The sequence below is a fragment of the Prionailurus viverrinus genome, chromosome C1 (genome assembly GCF_022837055.1).
Source record: "Prionailurus viverrinus isolate Anna chromosome C1, UM_Priviv_1.0, whole genome shotgun sequence".
Taxonomy (NCBI): Eukaryota; Metazoa; Chordata; class Mammalia; order Carnivora; family Felidae; genus Prionailurus; species Prionailurus viverrinus.
This window is the reverse complement of record NC_062568.1, coordinates 169,854,797-169,878,231: the sequence shown is the minus strand read 5'-3', so window position 1 is coordinate 169,878,231 and position 23,435 is coordinate 169,854,797. Positions and strand designations below refer to the sequence as shown.

The 23,435-nt window shown below is 39.5% G+C and overlaps 1 protein-coding gene across 3 annotated transcripts in view; it reads right to left on the bottom strand.

Annotated features, from left to right (window-relative positions):
* USP24 (ubiquitin specific peptidase 24) overlaps positions 1-23,435 on the bottom strand; it is a 142,571-nt gene that overhangs the window by 106,020 nt on the left and 13,116 nt on the right. For 2 of the 3 annotated variants that reach the window (XM_047869446.1, XM_047869448.1), the window contains exons 2-5: positions 6,399-6,564; positions 4,963-5,030; positions 1,197-1,340; positions 427-549 (exon numbers count right to left, since the gene is read on the bottom strand). In XM_047869446.1, the coding sequence (XP_047725402.1) occupies positions 427-549; positions 1,197-1,340; positions 4,963-5,030; positions 6,399-6,564 (501 nt within the window). The remainder of the gene's footprint in view (positions 1-426; positions 550-1,196; positions 1,341-4,962; positions 5,031-6,398; positions 6,565-23,435) is intronic. The other variant, XM_047869447.1, reaches the window with a different exon arrangement.

Sequence of the window (23,435 nt, the reverse complement as noted above, 5' to 3'; positions counted from 1 at the left end):
TGCATGAAACTAACTTCTAGATTATTTTTTCTAGGCTTAATTAGTCATTTCAAACGATTTCAAATGCTCTGGATTCTGAAACATCTATAACGATTTCAAATGCTCTAGCCTCTCAAACATCTATAAGAAACTGGGACACCCATTAAACTGGGGTTCTGACAATTCAATAAATAGGGCATTGATGTCATGCGGTCATTCCACATTTCACTAAACATCATTTCGAATCTATAAAATTCTTTATGATGTTAGTTAACAGCTATGGAAAAATATGCAATATCTGAAAAAAAGTTAAGCGATTTTATGAGCCATATGGAATAACTGTCATTTTTCACAGACTGTTTTAATCTTTCCACGTAAATTTTTATAGCACAGAAAAACTTTTTCAATATATTTCTCTATAAAATGACAAAACTAGACTATATTTACCTTTTGGAAAGTAGACACAGGTGAAACAGCAAACATATTTCCCTCCCCAAACACTTCTGTCCAATTCCTTTGAGATGTTTTCATTCTGTTTTTAAAATGGTACTCATTATCGGGATTGAAAGCCTAGATTCAAAGAGAACAGAGAAGCATTATTATTACCTATTTCTATAGCAACAATATTAGCAGGAGAAAAGAAGAAAAATACAGCCTTGGACTCCTCCATTAGCGGAATCTTTCAAATATCCCCACAGCACATACTCCTTAGCCGGTGCAGAGGAGTGAATGCCTGAAGCAGGGCTCTCCTATCCGGTTCAGGGCTCGCTGGGAGGGAGACCAGGATTCGGGCCAGGTGAGGCCGGTGCACCAGGGGCCCTGGAGCTGCCACAGGGACAGGTGGGCCGCAGGGCAGTAAAGTCCCCTTCTTCACACAGCTACTGTGACCAGTCAGGGAAAAAGGCCAGAAACCAAACCGCAAGAACACCCCATGTGAAAGCATTTATGTGAATAATCAGGAAGACATGAGGGAAAGCTATTTAATCATTCTAAGAGCTGAAAAAGCTATTAAAATTAGAAAGGTATTTCGTTAAAACTGAAAACACAGAATGAATGGCTGCTCTGTGTTTAAAATAAAAAGCAAGGTCCCTAACAGCTAAATTAAGATTTTTAACTATATTAGTTATCACTCATCATTAATTACAAGTCAGAGGACAGACAGAAGGTATTTTAAATAAAAGCAAAACACAAAGTGCTTAATTTTAGAGATACTGTACCATCGTAAGCACACCCAGGAGACCTGTGGGAATCGGATCTTGTTTAATTCTCTCTGCAACCAGTTCTATTAATAGCATCAACATGTTGTAGATTCCTTCATGAATTTCAGTACCCCACTTGTGAACAGCACTTGATGTCAGGAGCTACAAAAACAAAGGGCACTTTATAGGGTCTAACTTGAAAAGAAAAAGTCTATTGTTTATCAGTTCAATCTTGAATAATCAAGAGATTATTACCATAATATTACTCTTATGCAGATGTCTTGCTTTAAGGAAAGCCTGTAGCCCGTCTGCTCGTTCCTTTATTTCAGAGTCAACACTGAGTTTTGTTTTTGCATGTTAATTCCCTTACATTGAAGCAGTTTGTTTAAAAGAAAATTTGCATTTGTTTCTCTACTTTTCATCATTACTGGGGGAGGTCAAGTGGTGTAGAGCAAGTGAGAACATGAGACCAAATCCTGGAGCTACCACTGTTTTCTAGCTGTCTGATCTTGGACAAATTTACCTGAGTTCCCGAGGCTCGGTTTCTTTCATGCAAAGAGGCAAATTCTTACCCACTTCACACAGATGTGCTCAATATCAAAAGATAAAACAAATGTGAAAAAGTATCTTATACATAGTGCAGTACTGTTATTAAATATATCGTGGCCGCCAATACTAACTGATATTCTTGGAATCTAAGAAATGGATGCTATATTTCATGATTTGAACACACACATTCTTGTCAGATTTTTTATATGTCAGAACTGCATCTTCCCACCTGTTGACCAGATGGCAACAGGACTATGAATGTGGAAACAATTTTAGAAATATTTTACAGATTTTGCTTACGTTTTCCTTTCTGATATGTATAAAAGTAATATTCAGTTTTTAAAATTGTTTAAGCCAATCTAAAATAGCTCTAAGTGATAGGCACTGTAACGCTATTTACTTTGCTACTGCTTCTCTTAAATACAAAACATAAAATACACAACAATCGTGCATGTTACACTCAGACAGCATCTCAGATTCATTAACAAGGCGGGAAAAGGTGCACAGATGAAACTCAAATAACCATCAGTGGATTTCTCCACGCCTCAGGCTTCTAGTCCTTGGGGAAATCTAATGCAGGAATAACTTGCCAGAATGGGGAATGAGAAATCAAAGGGTTTCACTTATTAAAATAATGGCAAATTGGTATGCTGGTTTCATGTTTTCCTAAGATTTCCCTTTAGAGGGAAAATACTATGCAATAAAAATTCCATCTTCGTCACACTGAGAATCCCTTAACAAGAGCAGCCTGAAAGAGCCCAAACTTCTCTAGCTGCAGAGAAAAACCTCAGTTCCAGATTTTCTAAATACCAATTAATTGCACGATTTGCTCCAATGAGCAATAATCATAACACCGACTTTATATAAACCAATGAGTTACTACTTTTTTTGCAAGAATTTTTTGCCTGCCTGTATATTCCTCCTATACCTAAATTATAAAGCAAGATGAAGCAGAGATTAGCACTCAAGAAGCTTCATAGGACTATAAAATAAAATTCAGCACCACTCCTTCTGTTGCCATCTCACTGTTCAGTTTTTAATCTGAAAAGGGAATTCAACCTACCTTGCAGAAGAGGGGAAAGACAGGCAGCCCTTTGTGGGGAAGCTGTGCTCAAGGTTTAAACGTAACTATGCGCTATGGCCAGACCTAGATTTCCTTCCCTGCTTGAACACATGGTAAAGAATCCAGGCTGGCCTGAAGGTAACAGGTGAAGAAGGCAGACACGACAACAGAGTCCCTTTTGTGCACCTCATTCATACAATTGCTTATTACTCATACCTTCCTTCTACTAAAACATTTGAGGTGGCTTGTAAGAAAAGCCAAGGGAAGAGGGTAGAGAAATAGTCATCATACCCGGAAACACAGCTAAGGAAAGCAATGGCAATTATATAAAATACCACTGAGTTTTCTCGTAGCCAAATCAAAGGCACACAGAGTCCTTAGCTCTTCTGATTAAAAAAAAAAAGGGGGGGGGGGTGCCTGGGTGGCTCAGTCGGTTGGGTGTCTGACTTCAGCTCAGGTCATGATCTCACGGTTTGTGAGATAGAGTCCCGCGTCGGGCTCTGTGCTGACAGCTCAGAGCCTGGAGCCTGCTTCGGATTCTGTGTCTCCCACTCTTTGCCCCTCCCCTGCTCACGCTCAGTCTGTCTGTCTGTCTGTCTGTCTGTCTCTCTCTCCCTCACCCCCCAAGAATAAATAAACATTAAAAAAAATTTTTTTTAAAGTATGCTTTTTTGATGGGGACAAGAACCTTTTTAATAGCTCTTAACTGTAAAGGGAACTTAACACATACATTTTTCTATAAACATTGAACAACAGAACGTAGGGTACCTTTGTGCTCGTAGTTTTCTGGGAAAAAACAACCTAGCAACCAACCGCTGGACCACTTATTATGCTATTACAAACAGCTGAGCACATAATATAAAACTGTTCTCTAGACTGTCTCTGCACACAGAGTAATATACTCCAAATACGCAACTTGCCAATGACCCGCGTTGACACAGGGCTCTCTGGATCTGGAGATCATCAACCTAAAGGTCCTCTCCTTACACTGATAAATCCTATTCCGCGACTTTGAATAAGCCTGTATTTTCTTTGTCTGTAAATTTATACATACAGTGCAATGTGCTACATACAGTATTGTCACACTGTAAAAATTCCGCTATTAAAAAAATTACTGTAATTCTTAACAGAATTCATAAAAGTTTAAAATAATCTTAAACGATAAATTGGTAGATGAATTCATCCAAAATGAACATAAGCCTTGATTCCATATAATCCCCGCCCAAATGACAATTTTAAAAGATTCTGCACTTTTTTCAAAGATGCAGCTGTTTTTGTTCCTAAAATTAATTTTGGTATTTTTTAAGCCTTCAAGCGAGGGAGATGCTACCAAGATGTAGATGGGAGTGACAGTTTACAAATGAACAGTTTATTTTACGGGGTTTTAAGATAAATACAATCTTCACCCATCTGTAGTTCTAGTGACTTCCTTGCATACGGGACAAAAATGGATGTCAAAACCCAGAAGGACAAGACAGCTGGAGACTCATTTATTCATTCAACAAAGATTTACTGAGCTCTTTCCCAGAAGAGGCAGGCGCGGGCTGTGCACTGGCGAAAACTACAGTGTCTATGACATTGTCTCTGCTCTTTTGGGGATTCAGGACTCATGTCCCGCAAAGGGAGTCATGCTGAGTTAGACTGCTTTCAGAAACACAAGTCCTGTGATCTGCTATTCTCCCTGTTAAGAAAAATTGCTTTCTAAGCGATGTGACCGGAATGGGAGGAAGCACACTGCTCTAGCTCTGACAGAAATGCTGCCATACGCGTGCCACTTGCCATGAAACATACTCAATCCGGTCAAACTTTGCACGGTTTAAAACGCCTGCTTCTGCCTCAGTACAACAATCAGACTAAATGGCTCGTATTTGGGTAAGGATTATCTTTCCCAATGCCACAGGCCTGAGCTTAGGAAGATGCGCAATTTCCAAGTATCAGTGAGCCTTCACCTATTCTTCGGCAATGAAAGAGATGGAAGTAAATGTGACAGGACGAACAGTTAAATGTAAAAGTGAATCCTTCGTAAGCCCCAAATTCAGAGTGACTCTGGGCATACTGGGGGATTCTTCACGTGAACAAGACCCGTAAACTGGCCTCCCACAAGAAACTATAACAAAAAGCCTGTTCGCCCCCCTCCAAAAAAAAAACCCAGACTCGCGCATTTTTTCTTACCTTTTTAAATGCTTCAGGCATACACCTATCCATAAATCTTTTACAATTCTCATCAGACTCGGAAAGACCTTAGCAAAATAAATGAAACAATATGCCTTACTAAGATTTTAGGCAGTTTGCAGAAATCATATGTATCATTCCAAATTCATGCCCATGGGACTAGTTATTTATAGAAACCTTCTTAAGGGATTATTAAAAGCAGAATATATATACATATATATATATACATTTTTCCTGCTGAAGGAACAGACCGAGAAACAATCACAGTATTAATGTATTTGTTAATAGCACAATATGTTAATATGAACCAATTCCTATGCATTGGTTAATAGTATAATAAGTTACTAATTAGAAGTGAAACGGTTGAACTTAGTTTTCCATTTTCAGAGTAACTTCAAATGATCTGATTAAACAGCTAATAAAACACCAACAGCAGCTTCTTACTAGCCATTAGTGTTATCTTAAACAGCTCTATAAAAACAAAAGTATTCTCAACAGATACCCAAATCACTCTTCTTCCCTAAAACAAACTGATGAACTCTGTGTTATCAAACGCACAGAACTGTGCCTGGCACACAGTAAGTGAATACTAGCTAAGTGAATGAATGACTCCACTGCAAATTATCCTCTGAAATACATTAAAAAAAAACACACACACAACACTTAATAATGTATTTTGCTTATCGCTGGGAATACCGCTGGACACATTTTCTTTTTTTCAGACCCACCACGTAGCACAGCACCCACATCCTAACAGGCGCGCTATAAATGCTGCTGCTGAGAAGCCAGTCAGAACGTACCACGAAAGGCCACGAGGATTAAACCTGATCCCAGTCAAAATATTTCCTTTTGATGTGCCTCATATTTAATCATGGTGGTAAATTAAACCACGTATACTTTTAATGAGGAAAAGAAAATCACAAAACAGTGGACCAATTCATCCTATAACTGAACTGAATACGAAAACTATTTTTCTTCAGTACAGAGTCTAGAAGCGTCCTTACACTGATACCCATTTTCCAACCCAGAGATAGCTTATTACTCTATTAGTTTAATATTTGTAAAGTACTGAAGACAGTGCCAAACATTTAATATGCGCAAAATGTTTGCTAAATAAGTAGTACTTTTTCTCTTAAAGGACAAAAAGCCACTGAACTGAACCTTAAAATGCTCCAAGCTTTTGTGGACAACGTTCCTTTCAATTTCCACAAAGCTTCTCAATTATATTTTGAAGACTCTCATACTCTATTGGAGCTAGGAGACAACAGGTGGTTCAATTCAAAGCTTTTAGTCCACGGGGGCTAGACGGAGACCAGGAGAGTAAATGATCGAATGTCACCCAGACGCGCAGGGACAAGAGGGAGGATTAAGGCCAGGCCTGGTATCGATCCACCCGCCCACCCCCCCCTCCTGGGGCCTGCGGGGGGAGAGCTTACCGAGTCTGGCCAGGTAGGTGGACGCCAACAGGCATTTGCCCAGTGATTCTTCCCGCTTGTAGGGGATGGACCAGTGATCGGTCAAAACGCGGCTTTCCAGCTCGTACAGATTCGTGGTGGGGAACTCGATCCCTTCCCCCGAGCAGTTTCCGTTTTCATCATTCTTCTGACAAACAGGGATGACGGCAAAAACACAAGCAGACGCATCAGTGACTGCGTGACAACGCGTGTACGTTGAGCACAGCGGAGATGCATGCCCAGCGGTAGCGCCCCGTGAGGAGTGTGGATCCCCCACGGCTCCCTCACGGTCACATCTGCCGGACCAGCTGGGCTACTGTCCACTCCCCTCACGGTGACATCCCGCTCTCGCAGAAGTCATTTCACCTTTCTTCAAAAATGAGCTCTCTCAGTGTCTCGTTACAGAACAGCAAGCTACCTTCACCTGCAGCCATCCTTGCTCTCCCGCTGCCAGAGGGGACGGGCTTCTCCAAAGGGTCCTCTGTATTGCTGTCCCCATCTCCTCACACCGAGTGACGCCTGACCCCGCACCAGTATGGCTTTTCCAGAGCCCTCACTCTCCCACAGCCACTGTTGCTCAGGCCATTACCGGACGCTATGACATTAAACCCAATGAGCAGTTTCAGTCCTTCTCCTCCTTCCCCGCAGCGTCTGCCCCTCTGTCCGCTCCCTCTTCCTGCAAGACTAGCTCACCCCTCACCTCCCCGGGGGTCTGGCTGTTCTGCCCTGTCTCTTCGCCCCCTCTTCCTGGCCATCAAATACTGGAGCTTCTCAAACCTCAGCACTAGGCTCTCTTCTCTCCTCTCGGTGTTCTCCATCCCAGTGAAAGGCACCACAGCCAGAAATCAGGGACTCGTTCTTAAAACCCTGTGCTCCCATCCCCACTCCAAGACCTGGTGATAAGACCTCCTAAATTTCTCTCCAATCCATCTACTTCCGCCCACCTCCATGGAGGTGCCACTACTCCTGAATTCACCCATCCACCTTCTTTAACCCATGTAAACTCCTGTACATCCTTAACTCTTTCAGAAAAGCCTTTCCAGAACATCCGAACTATACCAAATTTCCATAATTATTTTATACTCTTGCCATCCTGAGCTTCTCCTCGTAGCTCAGCTCACAGATCTAATTTTACATTTATTTGTGATTGATTTTTGTTTTAAGTTTATTTACTGAGGGAGAGAGAGACAGACAGACAAAGAATCCCAAGCAGGCTCCACACTGTCAGCACAGAGCCCGATGTGGGGCTCAAACCCATGAGCTGTGAGATCACTACCCGAGCCAAAGCCAAGAGTTGAACTAACCAACTGAGCCACCCAGGTGCCCCATATTTGTGAATGATTTTATGTTTGCCCCCACTAGACCAAGCTCCATGAAGACAGGAACCCGGGCTGGTTTTGACGACCTCTGTATCTGTATCTCCAGAACCCAGTGGCTAACACAGAGTACGTGTTTAATATATATAAGGTGGAAAAAGACTTTGTGCAAACAAAGTTTCAACTACTAATAGGGGACCTGCCAGGCTTTCCATCAATTCTTACCACAGTAATCTGTTATAAAGCAAACTGGGCCCCTCCTCCAAACTGCCTCATACCTACTCTGGTTTCTTTAAAACCTAAATATTTTCACAACTCACTCTATAATCATTCCATTAAAAGAAATTACCTTTAGCCTCAATTAAGGAAAAGACCATAAATATAAAGCAGAAGTGATAAAAATACACAGAAGAAAACAGTTTTCAATCCCACATGAGGGCTAAAGGAACGGGACACTCTAGTTTTTTTAGGTTCACGGTTAAGCTGGGAAGAAAATAAGACAATAACCAAAACGGTGATGAAAAGCTAAAAATGAAGTAGACAACAATGGAAACTGGGGGTGAAGGGTGGGGGTGGACCAAGTAGGTTTACAATCGTAACACATGCGGAAAACTCAGTTCTCTTCAGAAAGACACGTAATTAATAAGTTCTGTAAATAAAATAGTTTTACTTAAAGGAAGCCGAGGATACTCTAAGAGTAAAGATTCTGTATACTTTCAAAATAGCATACTTGCTAACTGCCTCAATTTATTAACCTAGGATCAAAGTACAACTAAAGCATATACAAATACAATTCAACTGGATGACAGGTTATGTCATTACTATGAAATATCTATTGTTAATTTCCACAGGCGTTAATAGATCACATCATATATGAAATCATCAACTGCACCCAGCAGTTACTAAGTGAAGAGCCCCCAAGAGCTTCCTAAGAGTCACAAGAGAGCTGCGTTCTCTCCCTGCTCTCTGCCATGTGAGACGACACAATGAAGTCGGCAGTCTGTGACCTGCAGAAGGCCCGCACCAGAACCCAGCCATGCAGGCACTCTGATCTTGGACTTCCAGCCTCTGGAACAGCGCAAGATGAATTTCTGTTGTTCATACGCCAAAAACAGCCAACCGAAAAGCTAAGAGCTTCCTTTGGGGGGTAGGGGCGCAAGGTCTTTAACAGCATCAGTAATGAGACGAACTTCATGTGCGTACCAAAGGGACGTACTGTGAAGGCACGACAACATCCCTGCTGGGGTATTCCTGCCAAAAATGCGGAACCCGAATCCAGTCATGAGGAAACCCAAAATGAGGAACACTCTAAAAAATAACTAGCCTGTATTCTTCACAAACGCCAAAGTTATGAAAGACTGAGGGTGACCAGACAGCCATAATAACTGAATGCAGCACGGGCTTTTGTTTGTTTTAGTTTATTTCTTGGCTTCAAAGACTTTCGTACTGGATCAGTGTTAATTTCCTCGTTTTGGTAACGTACTAAGGTTAAAAAAGAGAGTATCTTCATTTTTAGGAAATACACACTGAAGTATTTAAGGATGGAGGGGCATCATGTCTGTAATTTATTCTTAAACAGTTCAGGAAAAGCAGTAACAATACATACACACACGTATTTATATACACGTGATAATATACACATACAAAGAGAGAATGATAAAGAGAATGTGATAAAAGGTTAACATTTGAAGAACCCGAATAAAGGTTATATAAAAATTCCAGATTTATGGTAAGGTTGTAATGTCCTTTTTGCAATTTGTCTGTAAATCAGGAATTATTTCAAAATTAAAAACTATTTAGTTAGGTAAATATATAAAAGGCATAGAATTCTGGTGCCATACAGAATCTAAGAAAATTCCATACTTCACACAGGAAGAATCTAATGAATCTAGAAAGATGGGGGTGTACCTGTAGTGGTTAAAAAAAAAAAAAGTTACATTATACTTAGTATACTTAAGAACTCCATTACAGTTGGTAACATAAATAATTTAGCTTCTAAATACTTTTATGTTTTTGTCTTAAATTGCTAAATAGGTACACATGTTCTTAATAGAAAACACCGAAAACATGAATAGCGAAAAATAAACCTACCGTTTATTCCACCACTTAAAAATTAATCACACTGACATTTTAATAACTATTTTTCCAGTAAAAGCTATTTCTTTACAGATTCTATTCTATGCACAAATGTGGAACTAACCTTGCTCTCACCACCTCCATGAGCCCCCATCATCTCGCTCATATAAAGACAGTATTAATGTAGTATTTCTTCTCCCACCTGATTTAAAAGGCTGATGCACAAAGCAATAATCATAAAACTGGTAACGGAGCGATGTTTTGTACACGATTGAAATTAAGTTGATACTAATCTGAACTATATTGCTACAAATTCAGATGTTAATTATAATCCACAGGGCCACCACTAAGAAAATAACTTAAAAAAATATATATAGTGAAAGAAAAAGCAAGGGAATTAAAATGGTATACTCAAAAATACCTACGTAATACAAAAAAACAGGAGTTATGGAAGATGGAAGAACAAAACAGCATAAACCATAGAAAACAAACAGCAAAATGGTAGATGTAAATTTTGTCTTCTCAATTAAATTAGAATTATCAGTAATATGGTAAACATAAATGGACTAAACACTCCAATGAAAATGGGAGAGATTTGCAGAATGGATTTTAAAAAATGATCCAACTATATGCTGTCTAAAGCCACACTTTAGATTCAAAGACACAAAGAGGGTGAAATAAAAGAATGGGAAAAAGGGGCGCCTGGGTGGCTTGGTCGGTTGAGTGTCCGACTTCGGCTCAGGTCATGATCTCACAGTCTGTGAGTTCGAGCCCCGCGTCGGGCTCTGTGCTGACAGCTCAGAGCCTGGAGCCTGTTTCAGATTCTGTGTCTCCCTCTCTCTGTGACCCTCCCCCGTTCATGCTCTGTCTCTCTCTGTCTCAAAAATAAATAAAAATGTTTAAAAAAAAAAAAAGAATGGGAAAAGATATATCACATACACAGAAAGGAGCAAAGAGTGGCTATACAGGTATCAGACTAGATGTTAAGACAAACATACTGCCAAAGATAAAAAGAGACGTTTCATAATGATAAAAAAAAAAAAAAAAAGGTCAATATAGGAGGAAGATAAAATAAAAGGATGAAAAAAGACATACCATGAAAACAATAACCAAAAGATAGCTGGAGTCGCTACACTAATATCAGAAAAAAAAGATGTTATGTGAAAATTTGTTACTAAAGGCGAGGGATTTTTTTATAATAAAGGGATGATCCACCAGGAAAACATAATGATTACAAAAAATGCATGCATTTAACAAAAGAGACTCAAGGTACAGAAAGGAAAAAGTGACAGAATTTAAGACAGAAATACACATTCAACAAGAAAAGCTGGAGACTTCAATACTTCACTTTCAGTAATAGATGGAGCAATATAAAAGATCAACAAGGACACAGGAGAGTTAAATAATACTACAAACTAAATCTAAAAGACATTTATAAAACTCTTTAGGATAGAGCATGTTAGGTCCTAAAACAAGCCTCAATAAACTTGAAAGGATTAAAATAATACAAAGTGTTTTCTGACCACAGTGGAATGAAATTGAAAATCAACAGAAGGAAATTTGGGAAATCCAAAAACATGTGAAAATTCAACAACACAATTCTAAATAACTAATGGATCAAAAAAAAAATGGAAATGAGAAAGTGCTTTGAGTGGAATGAAAGTAAAAATATAACAAAGTTTATGATGCAGTGATTGGAGGGAAATTTTTGTTTTAAGAAGAAAGATTTCAAATCAATAACCTAACCATGAACCTTGGAAACTAGAAAAAGCAAACTAAACCCAAGGAAGCAGAAGGAAGGAAATAATAAGGATCAGAGTGGAAATAAATGAAAGAATAGGAAAAACAATGGAGCCAATAAAAAAACCAAATTAGTTCTTTGAAAAGAGAACTCCTTTCAACAAAAAGGAGAAATTTTTAGCTAGACTGACCAAGAAAGAAAGAAAGAAGACTCAAATTACTAACCTCAGGAAAGAAAAGAGGGGATTATCAACACTGACCTTTTGGAAATAAAAATGACTACAAGGAATACTATTGATTGATTACATGCCAACAAATTAGATAATCTAGATGCAATGGACACATTCCTAGGACATAAACCGGAAAAACTGACTCAAGTAGAAACAAAATCTGAAAGGACCTACACCAAGGAAATGGAATGGTTTGTAATCAATAGCTTCTCACATAGAAAAGCCAAAGGCCAGATGCTATTACTGATGAATTGTACCAAATGCTTAAAGGAAAATCAACATCAATCCTGCACACTCTTCCCCCACTCAAACAAAACAAAACAAAACAAAACAAAAAAGAAACAAAAAGAAACAAAGAAACAAAGAAAGAAACAAAGAAACAAAGAAAGGAAGGGAACATTTAACAACTTATTTTAGGAGACCAGTATTACCCTGATATTAAAACCAGACAAAGATACCTCCCGACAACGGATGCTTGATGAATGAGTGGATAAACCAAATGTGGTATATACACACAATCTATTCAGTCTTTAAAAGGAAGGAACTTCTGATACATACTACAACAGGCATGAACCCTGAAGACATTAGTGCGAAGTGAGATAAGCCAGTCACAAAAGGACAAATATTCTATGTTTCCACGTTTATGAGGTAACTAGAGTGGTCATATTCATAGAGATAGAAAATAGAATGGCGGTTGCCAAGGGATGGGCGCAAGGGACAATAAGAAGTTACCGTTGAATGAGTATACAGTTTCAATTTGGGAAGATGAAAAAATGCTGGAGATGGATGGCATGAAGGTTGTAGAACAATGGAATGTACTTACTACCACAGAACTACGCTTGAAAATGGTTAAAATGGTAAATTTTATGTTATGTATGTTTTACCACGATTTTTAAAAAATGGACAAAGATATCAGAAAAAAAAAAAAAAACAACTATGGACAGACCAATATCCCTACAAATCTGGATACAAAAATCCTCACAATAAACTAGCAAACCAAATCTGGCAGTATATAAGATTATACACACGAGGAAGTGTGATTTATCCCCAGTACGTAAGGTTAGTTTAGCATACAAAAACCAATCAATAGAATACACTACATAACAAAAGACAAAACAACAACAACAAAAACCATGATAATCTCAATAGATCCAGAAAAAATATTCACAAAATCCAACACCTTTTCACGATGGAAAACAAAAACAAAAACAAAAACAAAAAACTCAACAAAGAAAAGGGAATTTCCTCAACCTGATATGAGGCATCTACAAAAAATCTATAGTTAACATCATACTTAATTGTGAAAGACTCAATTATTTTCTCTAAAACCAGGAAAAAGAAGGATATCTTGTAATCAAGTATCTGGCCAGAGCACTTAGGCAAAATAAGAAATAAAAGGCATCTCTTCATGTCAAAAAGGATGAAGTAAAACTATTTACATTCACTGATGGCATGATCTTGTATACAGAAAATTCTAAGGAATCCACCAACACCCTGTCCCCCCAAAACCTACTAGAATAAATGAGTTCAGCAAGGTTGCAGTTGCCGAAAACACTATATTAAACAGTAAAATTCAACTGCATTTCTATACACTAATCATGAACGATACTAAAATTAAGAAAATTCCATTTACAGTAACATCAAAAAGTATCAAATACTTAGGAAGTACAAGACTCATACACTGAAAACAAAACATTATGCAAAGAAATTAAGGAAGACCTAAATAAATGGAAAGACATCACATGTTCATGGACTGGAACTTAACATCGTTAAGATGGCAATACCTGCCAAGTGAGTCTATCGATTCAGCATGGCATCACAATTCCAGCTGACTTCTTTGCAAAAATTGACAAGCTGACTCTCAAACTCACACAGAAAGGAAAAAAAAAAAAAAAAAAAACCTGAACAGCCAAAATAATCTTGGAAACAAAATGAAGAACAGTTTGGGGACCTAGACTTCTCACTTTGAAAACGTGTGACAAAGCTACAGTGACCAAGAGAATGTACTGGCATACTGTACTTGGCATACTGTACTGGCATAAAGATAAACATACAGATCAATGGAAGTGAATTGAGATTGCACGAATAAAACCCATACATTTTGGTCAAAGGATTCTCAACAAGGGTGACACTGTAATTTAGTTAATCTCTGACAAAGGCATAAAAGCATTCAATGGAGGGAGGTTAGCCTTTTCCACAAATGGTAGTCAACTGAATATACATAAGCAAAAGAATGAAACTAAACCCCCACGTCATACCACACATACAAATTAACTCAAAATGTAACATAGGAATCAATCTACGTGACCTTGGATTAGGCAATTATTTCTTAGATAGGACACCAAAAACACAATGTTAAAAGAAAAAATATATAAGTGTTGAATTTTGAACTTCATCAAATTAAAAACTTTTGTGCATCAAAGGACATCATTGGGAAAGTGAAAAGACAATCACAGAATGGGAGAAAATAGTTGCAAATTTCATATCTGATAACAGACTGATCTAAAAAGAGCTCTTACAACTAAAGAACAAAAAGACAAACACTTCAATAAAAAATGGGCAAACGAGGGGCCCTGGGTGGCTAGGTCAGCTAAGCATCTGACTCTTGATATGGGCTCAGGTCATGATCTCGCAGTGGTGAGATCTGGTGAGACGGAGCCCCCTGTTGGGCTCCACGCTGAGTGTGGAGCTTGCTTGCGATTCTCCCCCCCCCCCACCCCCCCTCCTCCCCGCCGCCCCATCCCTCCCTCACTTGTGTGCACTCTCTCTCTCTCAAAATAAATAAACATTTGTTTTTAATTTCAAAAAATGGGCAACCAATTCGAATGGACATTTCTCCAAAGAAGATATACCAAGCAGCAATGGCCATTAGTACATGAGAAGATGCTCAGTATCACTGGTCCTCAGGGATATGCAAATCAAACCCCAAAGATGCCACCTTCACATACATTAGAATGACTAAAAATAAAGAGAGAAATAAGAATCGGTGAGGATGTGGGTAAACCGGAACCCTCATACATTGCTGGTGGGATTACAAAATGGTGCAGCCACTTGGCAAGACAGTTTGGCACTTCCTCAGGTTACCCAGTTACCACAGGACACAGCAACTGTAGTCTTCTCTATGTTTACAAGATATTCCCTAAAGAGAGGAAACATACGTCCACATAAAAACTTGTACATGAACGTGCACAGCAGCATCGGTAATAGTCGAAAAGTAGTAAAAACCCAAATGTCGTCAAAACTGACGAATGAATAAATACGGTATATCCGTACAACGGAGAAACAGAGATAACCTTCAAAAACACTATTGTAAATAAAAGCCAGACGTAAAAGGCCATATATCATATGATTCTGTTTATATAAATGTCTAGAATGGGCAAATTCACAGACAAAGAAAGTCGATTAGTGGTTGCCAGAGGATGGGAGGAGGGAGAAAGGGACAGTGGCTGTTCATGGCTATAAGTTTTCTTTTGGGGAGGGAGGGGGGTGATTAAAATATTCTAAAATTAAAGAGTAGCGATGGTGGCACAACTCTGTGAAGGCATACTTTAAGAGGGTGAACTTTATGGTATGTGAATTGAATCTCAAGGCGGTTATTTGAAAAAGCTGAATAACAAAAATGAACTCAATAGTTGTAGTCACTAAACACGAGTGAGTATGTAAATATATCTAAGAATTTCAAAACACAAGGTTGCACCTAATGATCTGTAATAAAAATAATACATATGCCCATTTGACAGTTTTCAATCTGCAATTTTAGAAGTAACGTATTTGAGATTTAACAGGCAAAAAATCTCATCCTAAGCAGTTAACATTCTTGACCTTGAAAGAAAAGAGAACTGGCACAGTATACATGAGGGCTAACGAACGATTCAGAGCAGCGTTACATTTACAGGAGGTTGCTGCCAATACGGAGAGAGGGAATCGCAAGAGAGGAGGAAATGGGTGACACGAACCCAAATTCAGGTTGGTTTAATATTTTGAGTCATCGCTTTGAGTAGAGCCTGTCCTTGGCAAAAATCACCTATTGAGCAAGAGGACACACGCAAAAGCAGCTCAGAATTGTCCTATTGCAAAATAGCTCCCAACAGAAATGAGGTAGTGGGCTTTTAATAGGAATTAAGGAATGCAATACACCATTTTCTCATCAGATGCCAAATCCAAACAACACCCAAGTAACCATGAATGATTACTGCTTCTAAATCAATTAGAAATACACTTATCAAAAGCTTTCTATGTTCCAGCCAAGGTGCTCAGCATTGGAGAGAGATAAAGACACAATTCTTGTCTTTAAAGAACAGGATAATGTGAATGTTGGGGGCCGGGGGATCCACTAGCCTCTGGGTGTTGTGCATGCATTTGTAGTGGGAATGAGTGTATACACAGCCGAAGAAGTTTAAGGGAAACAGTAACCCAAGCAAAAGGTTACAGAGTGTTATTTCAAAACTGGTATTATTTTTCAAGCACATTAAGTAATAAAAACTCAGTTTTCAGCCTTTTGAGGCAATGCCTTTACTTACTATGATATTCCATCAATTTCATTTAAAATGTAAAAAAAAAAACCTTAATTTTAAAAACTATTTTATAATATTGATGTAAATTTAGCATTTGTTAGAGATGCACAATTCTTTCATTCAGGCAACAGAGAAATGAGCTTGCAAACAATTCTTGAATGTCATTTTTAACCTGAAAATTTTCTATTAACGCTGAGTCTTGTGTGTTTAATCATCTAAGGAAAATAAATGAGTTAATGTTGTTAAATTAGGGTTTCTGAATAGGCCAGAAGGACAATCAAAACAGTTAATATTACTGGATATAATTTAGCCTGTTTCCTAAATAAATAGTTACTTATGTCCATAAATACAGATAAAAATATAAACAAAGCCTCTGTAACTCCCCTAATACTTCACAGTGCTATAAACTAGCTGGGAATTCAAATAGTGGCGGTTGTAATTTCATCTATTGGCAAACTGTTCATGGTGAGACTTACTATTTACTATTTACCTACTTAAAATGGCAACTTAATCCTTAGTACTAAGTACTTCCAACTTAGGGAGTTGGAAAAAGTTTTTCATGGAATTGACAAATGTTGTCAAGTGTATAGTGTAAACCTACCTACACAGTTTAGCAAAGATCTTTAGATTGAACAAGTAGGTTATTCTGACAAAAGTGTTTTTCCTTTTATATTTACAGTTAGATATGCTAAAATATGTCACTGCCCATATCCAGAAACTTGCCTGTTTGAAAAGTGCAGCTGAACCAAAGTCAATACAGGCAATACCTTACCTAGTGGCTGAGTATACAAAACAATATAATTTACTTAACTCTCACAAATGAGCTTTAAAATATCGTTGCATAAGCTTTTAAGTTAATCACAGAGTTATTTATTTAGAAAACTGCCTTTGAGTTTTAAAAAAGTCTTGAACTCAACAAGGATGTATTATTAAAATTTAAGCCTTCTTTGATCAAAGAAGCAAAACCTACTCAAGCAGGCACAGCCTGTCAGTTTACAGATAAGTTCCTATCTGTCCACTGACTCAACAAATACAGATAAAATTATTCAACCTAAAGGAGAGGAGATGGGCAACGTTGCATCAAGTATCTTTTAATAAAAATTCATACACTGAGCTATTTTATTAGCCAACAATGTACTCAGAAGAGAATCTATATTTCCGACCAATACAGAGAAATGAGGATGCCAAACTGATTTCTCTATGATTTTAAAAATAAATCTATTAACTCAAATAAACATATTGCAGGACACCTGGGTGGCTCAGCTGGGTGAGCATCTGACTTTGGCTCAGGTGATGATCCTGCGGTTCGTGAGTTCAGGCCCCGCATCGGGCTCTGTGCTGACAGCTCAGAGCCTGGAGCCTGCTTCGGATTCTGTGTTTCCCTCTCCCTCTGCCCCTCCCCTGCTCACATTCTGTCTCTATCTCAAAAAATAAATAAACATTAAAAAAAATTTTAAATAAACATATCGCATCCTGTTATGTCAAGTACTTAAGGAAAAACGTGAAAACACAAACACTTGACTCCGTATCACGAATTTGTAACACTCACTAAATCTTGAGATGGTCAGTCTTTTGTATTAAATATTTTTCAAAGTAATTCAGAGACAGTGATGTACAGATCTGGTGTTCCTTCTATTATTTCGGACCAGAGAAAATGATTCCTAAAATACTGACTGCTTCCTGGAAAAAGAGAGATGACCGACAAGGGCAGGGAGTCCCCAGGCTACTAATACATTGTGTCTCGAGTCTGGTTGCAAATTATTTCTCTTGGAATTCATTTTCATTCTGTTATAAGCAGCAGAGAATTTTCTAACTTTTCTACTGACATTTCTTATGGCCCTTCTTTCACAACTCTTGGTGGGTATTCATGTATTTAGATGATCACAGAAATGAGGTTTTCGCCAGAAGTTGTCTTGTATAGCTGAACCTTGAACAACACAGGTTTGAACTGTGTGTGCCCGCTCATACACAGATTTCTTTGATAAACACAGTAAATACTGTCAATGCGTTTTCCTCATGATTTGAAATAACATGTTCTTCTCCCTAGCTTACTTAATTGTAAGAATCTAATACATAACACGTATAGCATGCCAAATGTGTGTCAGTCAACTGTTCGAGTTACAGGAAAGGATTCTGATCAACAATAGGCTGTTAGTAGTGAAGTTACAGGGGAGTCAAAAGTTACAATGTGGATTTTCAATGGTGCAGGTGGTGTTCCCCAACCTTGTTTTCATGATCCCTCCTTCAGGGAGGGGTTTTCCATACGTTCTTCCCAATCATCTCATCTCCGTTAATTAAATATTAAAGAGTAAGGCTGTGTTGGGGAGGGGTGAGATCTGGAGAAAACCACCAGAATACCTAAGATTTCTTTTCACCCCTCAAGAGGCAGTGTTGGTCCTTTTGGAGTGCTACTGGCCCTTTTGAGAGGCTGAGTCTCTTGGTTTTAAATACCACCTCTAAGCTGAGGCTCTCACATTTTAGCTCCAGTCCAGACAGACACCTTCCCCCGCCTCCACGCATCTATCCGATTTCCTCTCTGACACCTCTCCTCGGACGTTTAATAAGCGTCTTGAGCTAGTAAGCCCCCCAGACAGACTCTGGATCCTTCCCACTAGGTCGTGTCACCTTCCTGTTCAGAACCCTCAAGGCTTGCCTTCCTCCTTCTGACAAAGAGGCATCAGCAGAGTTGCCTCTGAGGCCCTGGCCAGGACCTCCCCCTCCTTCACCTCGGACTTCGTTTCCTGCTCTTCCCCTCTTTGCTAAGTTCCAGCCACGCTGGCCTTCCCGCTGCCCCGCAAGCGGGACAGCCTTGCTCCCCGCCAGGACCGCTGCGCGAGGCATTCCTCCACTTGAGCTCAGGGGTGGGCAGGTCCCCTCTCTCCTTCTGGATATGAGGCTGTATCGGAACACAGACCATCTTGCCGGTTTGTGTAGTCCGTGGCTGCCTTCGCACTGCGACGGCGAGCTGGGTAGCTACAACAGGGACTGCTCGGCCCGCAAAGCCTAAAATATTTACTGTCTGGCCCTTTACAGAATCTGACTCGGAGCGCTTTCCCCTCGGACGACCACACAGTTTGCTCCTCACCCACTGCAGGTCTTTGCTCAAGCGCGACCTTCTCAGCGAAGCTGTCCACAAATAACCTATTTTAAAAAGCGGGCCTGCCATACCCATCCCCAGCCCAGCGTGCTCTCCCTGCCGTCCCCTGCTTTCTTTTTCTCTGTGGCACTTCTCAGCTAACATCCTGCTTGTTACCCTGTTTGCTGCCTGCCTCCCTGAACCTAGGATGTAAGTTCCACGGGGGCGGGACTTCTGTTTTGTCTGTTGCATTATGTGCAACGGTCCCCCGACACAGAGCAGGTGCTCGATACGTTTTGGTGAGTGGATCGATGTTAAGCACCAAGTGAATTAAATCCTTATGAAATGAAAGAGAAGGCGACGGGATTCTAGGCACAGAGAATTGTGTGTGAGGGTCTGCCACCAAAGGCAGAGCGCAGCATAATTAAAGTGCTTTCCTCTGTTCCCAGAACATCAGACAGTGAGGTACAGGAAGCTTTACCTACTCACAGGTTTGGTGTCCCAATTAGATGGTGCTACTCAATGACAGGAGCCACATCTTGTCTCCATTCTACTTCCAGTGTCTGAACTTTTATCTGATACGTAAATCCCTTCTATACCCCCAGAAAAACCCCAGAGCCTCTGCTTAAATATGTCCGGTGACCAGGAGCTTACAACATTTTGAGACGGCTTGTTCCTTTTTTGCACAGGTAAAAGTTCAACTGCAATCTCTCTTCATGTAATTTTGACGAATACCCACTGAACCAAAGTCAGACGGGATACGTCACTTTTTGTGAACCTTTATTCCCTCACTTGTGAAAAGGAGACGGCCACTTGTTTGCTTTTAATACAAAGGGTTTTGGTGAATACTCAGTAAGATAATATATGTGAAAGCGCTCTATACGCTCAAACATCATATAAACAGAAGTGAAGTGCTATTATGATGATCTAAACTGCTCCTAAAGGTTATTCTGCAGATTTTTATCACAGGAACAAAATTCCACTGAAAGCACTTTTATGTTTCTCTTAGAAAGATACTCCATGCTCTCTCCAGCAATATGTTCTAACCCATCTTAATCCTTATAGCCAGAAAATAATTCACTAGGCTTAATCAAAAGGTTCAGCGTGAAGAAATGAGGATGAAGGGGGGGGGATCAATGGGAAACAAAGCGAGGTGCTGTGTTTTCACGTGTGGACATAAGACAGAACTGACAGTCAAGAAATGAGTTTAAGTCCCGCAGTTAGTGTGTGATTTTAGACCAGAGTGTCTTAACCTTAGCATCACTGACAGTTTTGGCTGGATAGTTCTTTGCTGAGGCGGGGGGCAGGGGGCTGTGCTGTGCACCGTGAGATGCTTAAGCAGCATCCCTGGCCTCTACCCATGAGGTGCGAGAAGCACCCCTTTAGTTGTGACACCCAAAAATGTCTCCAGACACTGCCAAATACCTCCTGGGGCAAAACTGCCCCTGGCTGAGAACCACGTTCTTGCATAAGATTTGGTATCTTCATACTTCAGTTTCATCTCTAAAATGAAAATGCTTACCTATGGATCCACGTTCTTTTCTGAAGCTCTAAAAATGCTAACATTTTGTAAAAGTCAGAAAAAGATGATTGAAACTCCAGTCACACTAAGGGGGAAAAAATTATGTGATGGAAGAAGTTAGTATTTTTGTTCAGTTTTCCTTACTGCCTTAACAGATCATGATAAAACTTCCTTGTGTATTTTTCAATCATAAAATCTTTAAAAAACAGAAAAGAGAACTGGGTTGTTTTAAAAAATGTCAGTATCCAAAGACTAAAAAGATACAAAGACTATTCTAGAAATTACATTAAAGGGACATACTGAATCCAATGCATATTCTTTGGTTCAATCCTGGGTTATTTTTAAAATGTCTATAACGTCTATTTTTGGTATAAGTGGGGGGAATCTAAATATGAATTAAATGATGGAGAATATTAATATATCATTGTTAAATTCCTGGGCTAAGATAATGGTATTGTGCTTCTGTAGAAGAATGTATTTGTCCTTAGGAGATTCATACTGAAGTATTTAAAAAAATTTTTTTTCAACGTTTATTTATTTTTGGGACAGAGAGAGACAGAGCATGAACGGGGGAGGGGCAGAGAGAGAGGGAGACACAGAATCGGAAACAGGCTCCAGGCTCTGAGCCATCAGCCCAGAACCCGACGCGGGGCTCGAACTCCCGGACCGCGAGATCGTGACCTGGCTGAAGTCGGACGCTTAACCGACTGCGCCACCCAGGCGCCCCCATACTGAAGTATTTAAAAGTCAAGTGTCATGACGTTTACAACTTATTTTCAAAAGATTCAGAAAGAAAATGTGTGTGTGCGCACGCGCGCGTGTGTGTATGTGTGTGTGCCTTTAGAGAGAGAGGAGAGAGAAAGCAAATGTGACAAAACACTTGCAAATGTTGACTCAAAGTGAAGGGTACAAAAGGTGTACTATTGTTTCAACTTTTCCATAGGGTGGAAATTGTTCAAGATGAAAACTTGGGAAAAGTACATCTAGCATAGCAATCAAATTACATCCACACTGGATTTGTAGTTGACCACAGAACACGCACCTTTTCTAATGCTTTATTAAGCAGTCTTACCCCGTACTCCCTACTCTGGCATGTATCCTGGGACAGCTGGAAGCTCTGCTGGGGACAAGCTATTCTGAAAAAGCAACCCAATTGATTCTGACCTGGTGCTGGCCATCCCTACCCACCATTCATAACCACTGCAATAGGCTGTAAACCCCTTAAAAGCAGGAACTGTGTTTTAGCAATCAGAGAACAGACTAGAGCCAAAGGCATTCAATAAATATTTGTTCAGCGGTAAACAAATGGTTCCCATACTACTGTTTCTTTCCTCCTCCTTCTTCCTCTCTACACATCCTTTTTTTTTTTACATTGGGGTGACAAAAGAGGGATAAAAAATGAGCATCTTAATAGCTTTACTTGAAAATAAACCCACTTAAATCAACAGTAACATCATTAATGATTATTATAGTGATAAATGAAACAAAAGAACCTGAAACAAAAACTAACAACAAAAATCCGTTTCCTGTTTTAATTCTACTGTAGCATGTTTTCTCTTTCTTCTCCAGAAACGATAATCTCTGCAAATAATCTTCTCCCTACTGCAGTAGAGCTCAATGAAGCCATGCAATAAAACCATAGAAAAACAGACTGGCAAACCGTCCCACCTAAGGCTAAAAAAAAGGCTTGCTTCTTCCAGCAGCCATCACGTTTTTTCCTGTGTTCAGTATTTTTCTGCGCAAGCCATAGAAAAGTTTATAAAGCAAAGGGAGTGGTACTGCATACCAAAATTGAAATTTAATGTGCTATTATGCACCAAAATGGTGCCCGTTTTAACGACGCTGGCAACAGTTCAAGAAAAGTTCCTTCCCGCAAACTGTAAAACAAGATAAATCCCACAACAGAAATCTGTTATAGGACTCCCAAAATGTTTATGTTGCCTTCAAGCTATGGAGCAGGTTCTTTTAGGCAAGATTAGCTTTCAGATGCTATCTGATACTTGCAAATGAAGGAAAATGTGTTCCAGAATGGTGATGCAAACTACCTATTTTCCAGATCAGAATTTTTCACTTCACTTAGCACCTTCTATGTCAAGTGTTACCCTGAACGCTACAGGAAATACAGAAGATCAGACCCTGTCCTCAGAAGACTCACAATTCAGTCCGCATGACAAGTAAGTGAATGATTCCAACGGGAAAGATAAATGCTGTGGCAGGGGAATGTTAGGATCTCTACTCAAAGTCAAGGAGGGACTTTTAACCAGGAAAAACAGAACCATGAATGGGAGGAAAAATAATGGAAGGTATCAAGCCCGACTAGAAAACCAGTAGCAAACCTGATCAACAGTACATGTGGTATGTTAGCATTAGGATTGGCTGTACTGAAATAAGGAGGGCGTTCATTACTCTCCGTCGACCGCAAGCCTGTATGAAATCTACTTTGCAGAGAAAAGATGAAGTGCAGAGATCACAGAGGCAGTGCTGTGGACTAACTTCCATGGTCCAATACGACAAGAGGGGAAAAGGGGGTAAGGAGGACACGCCA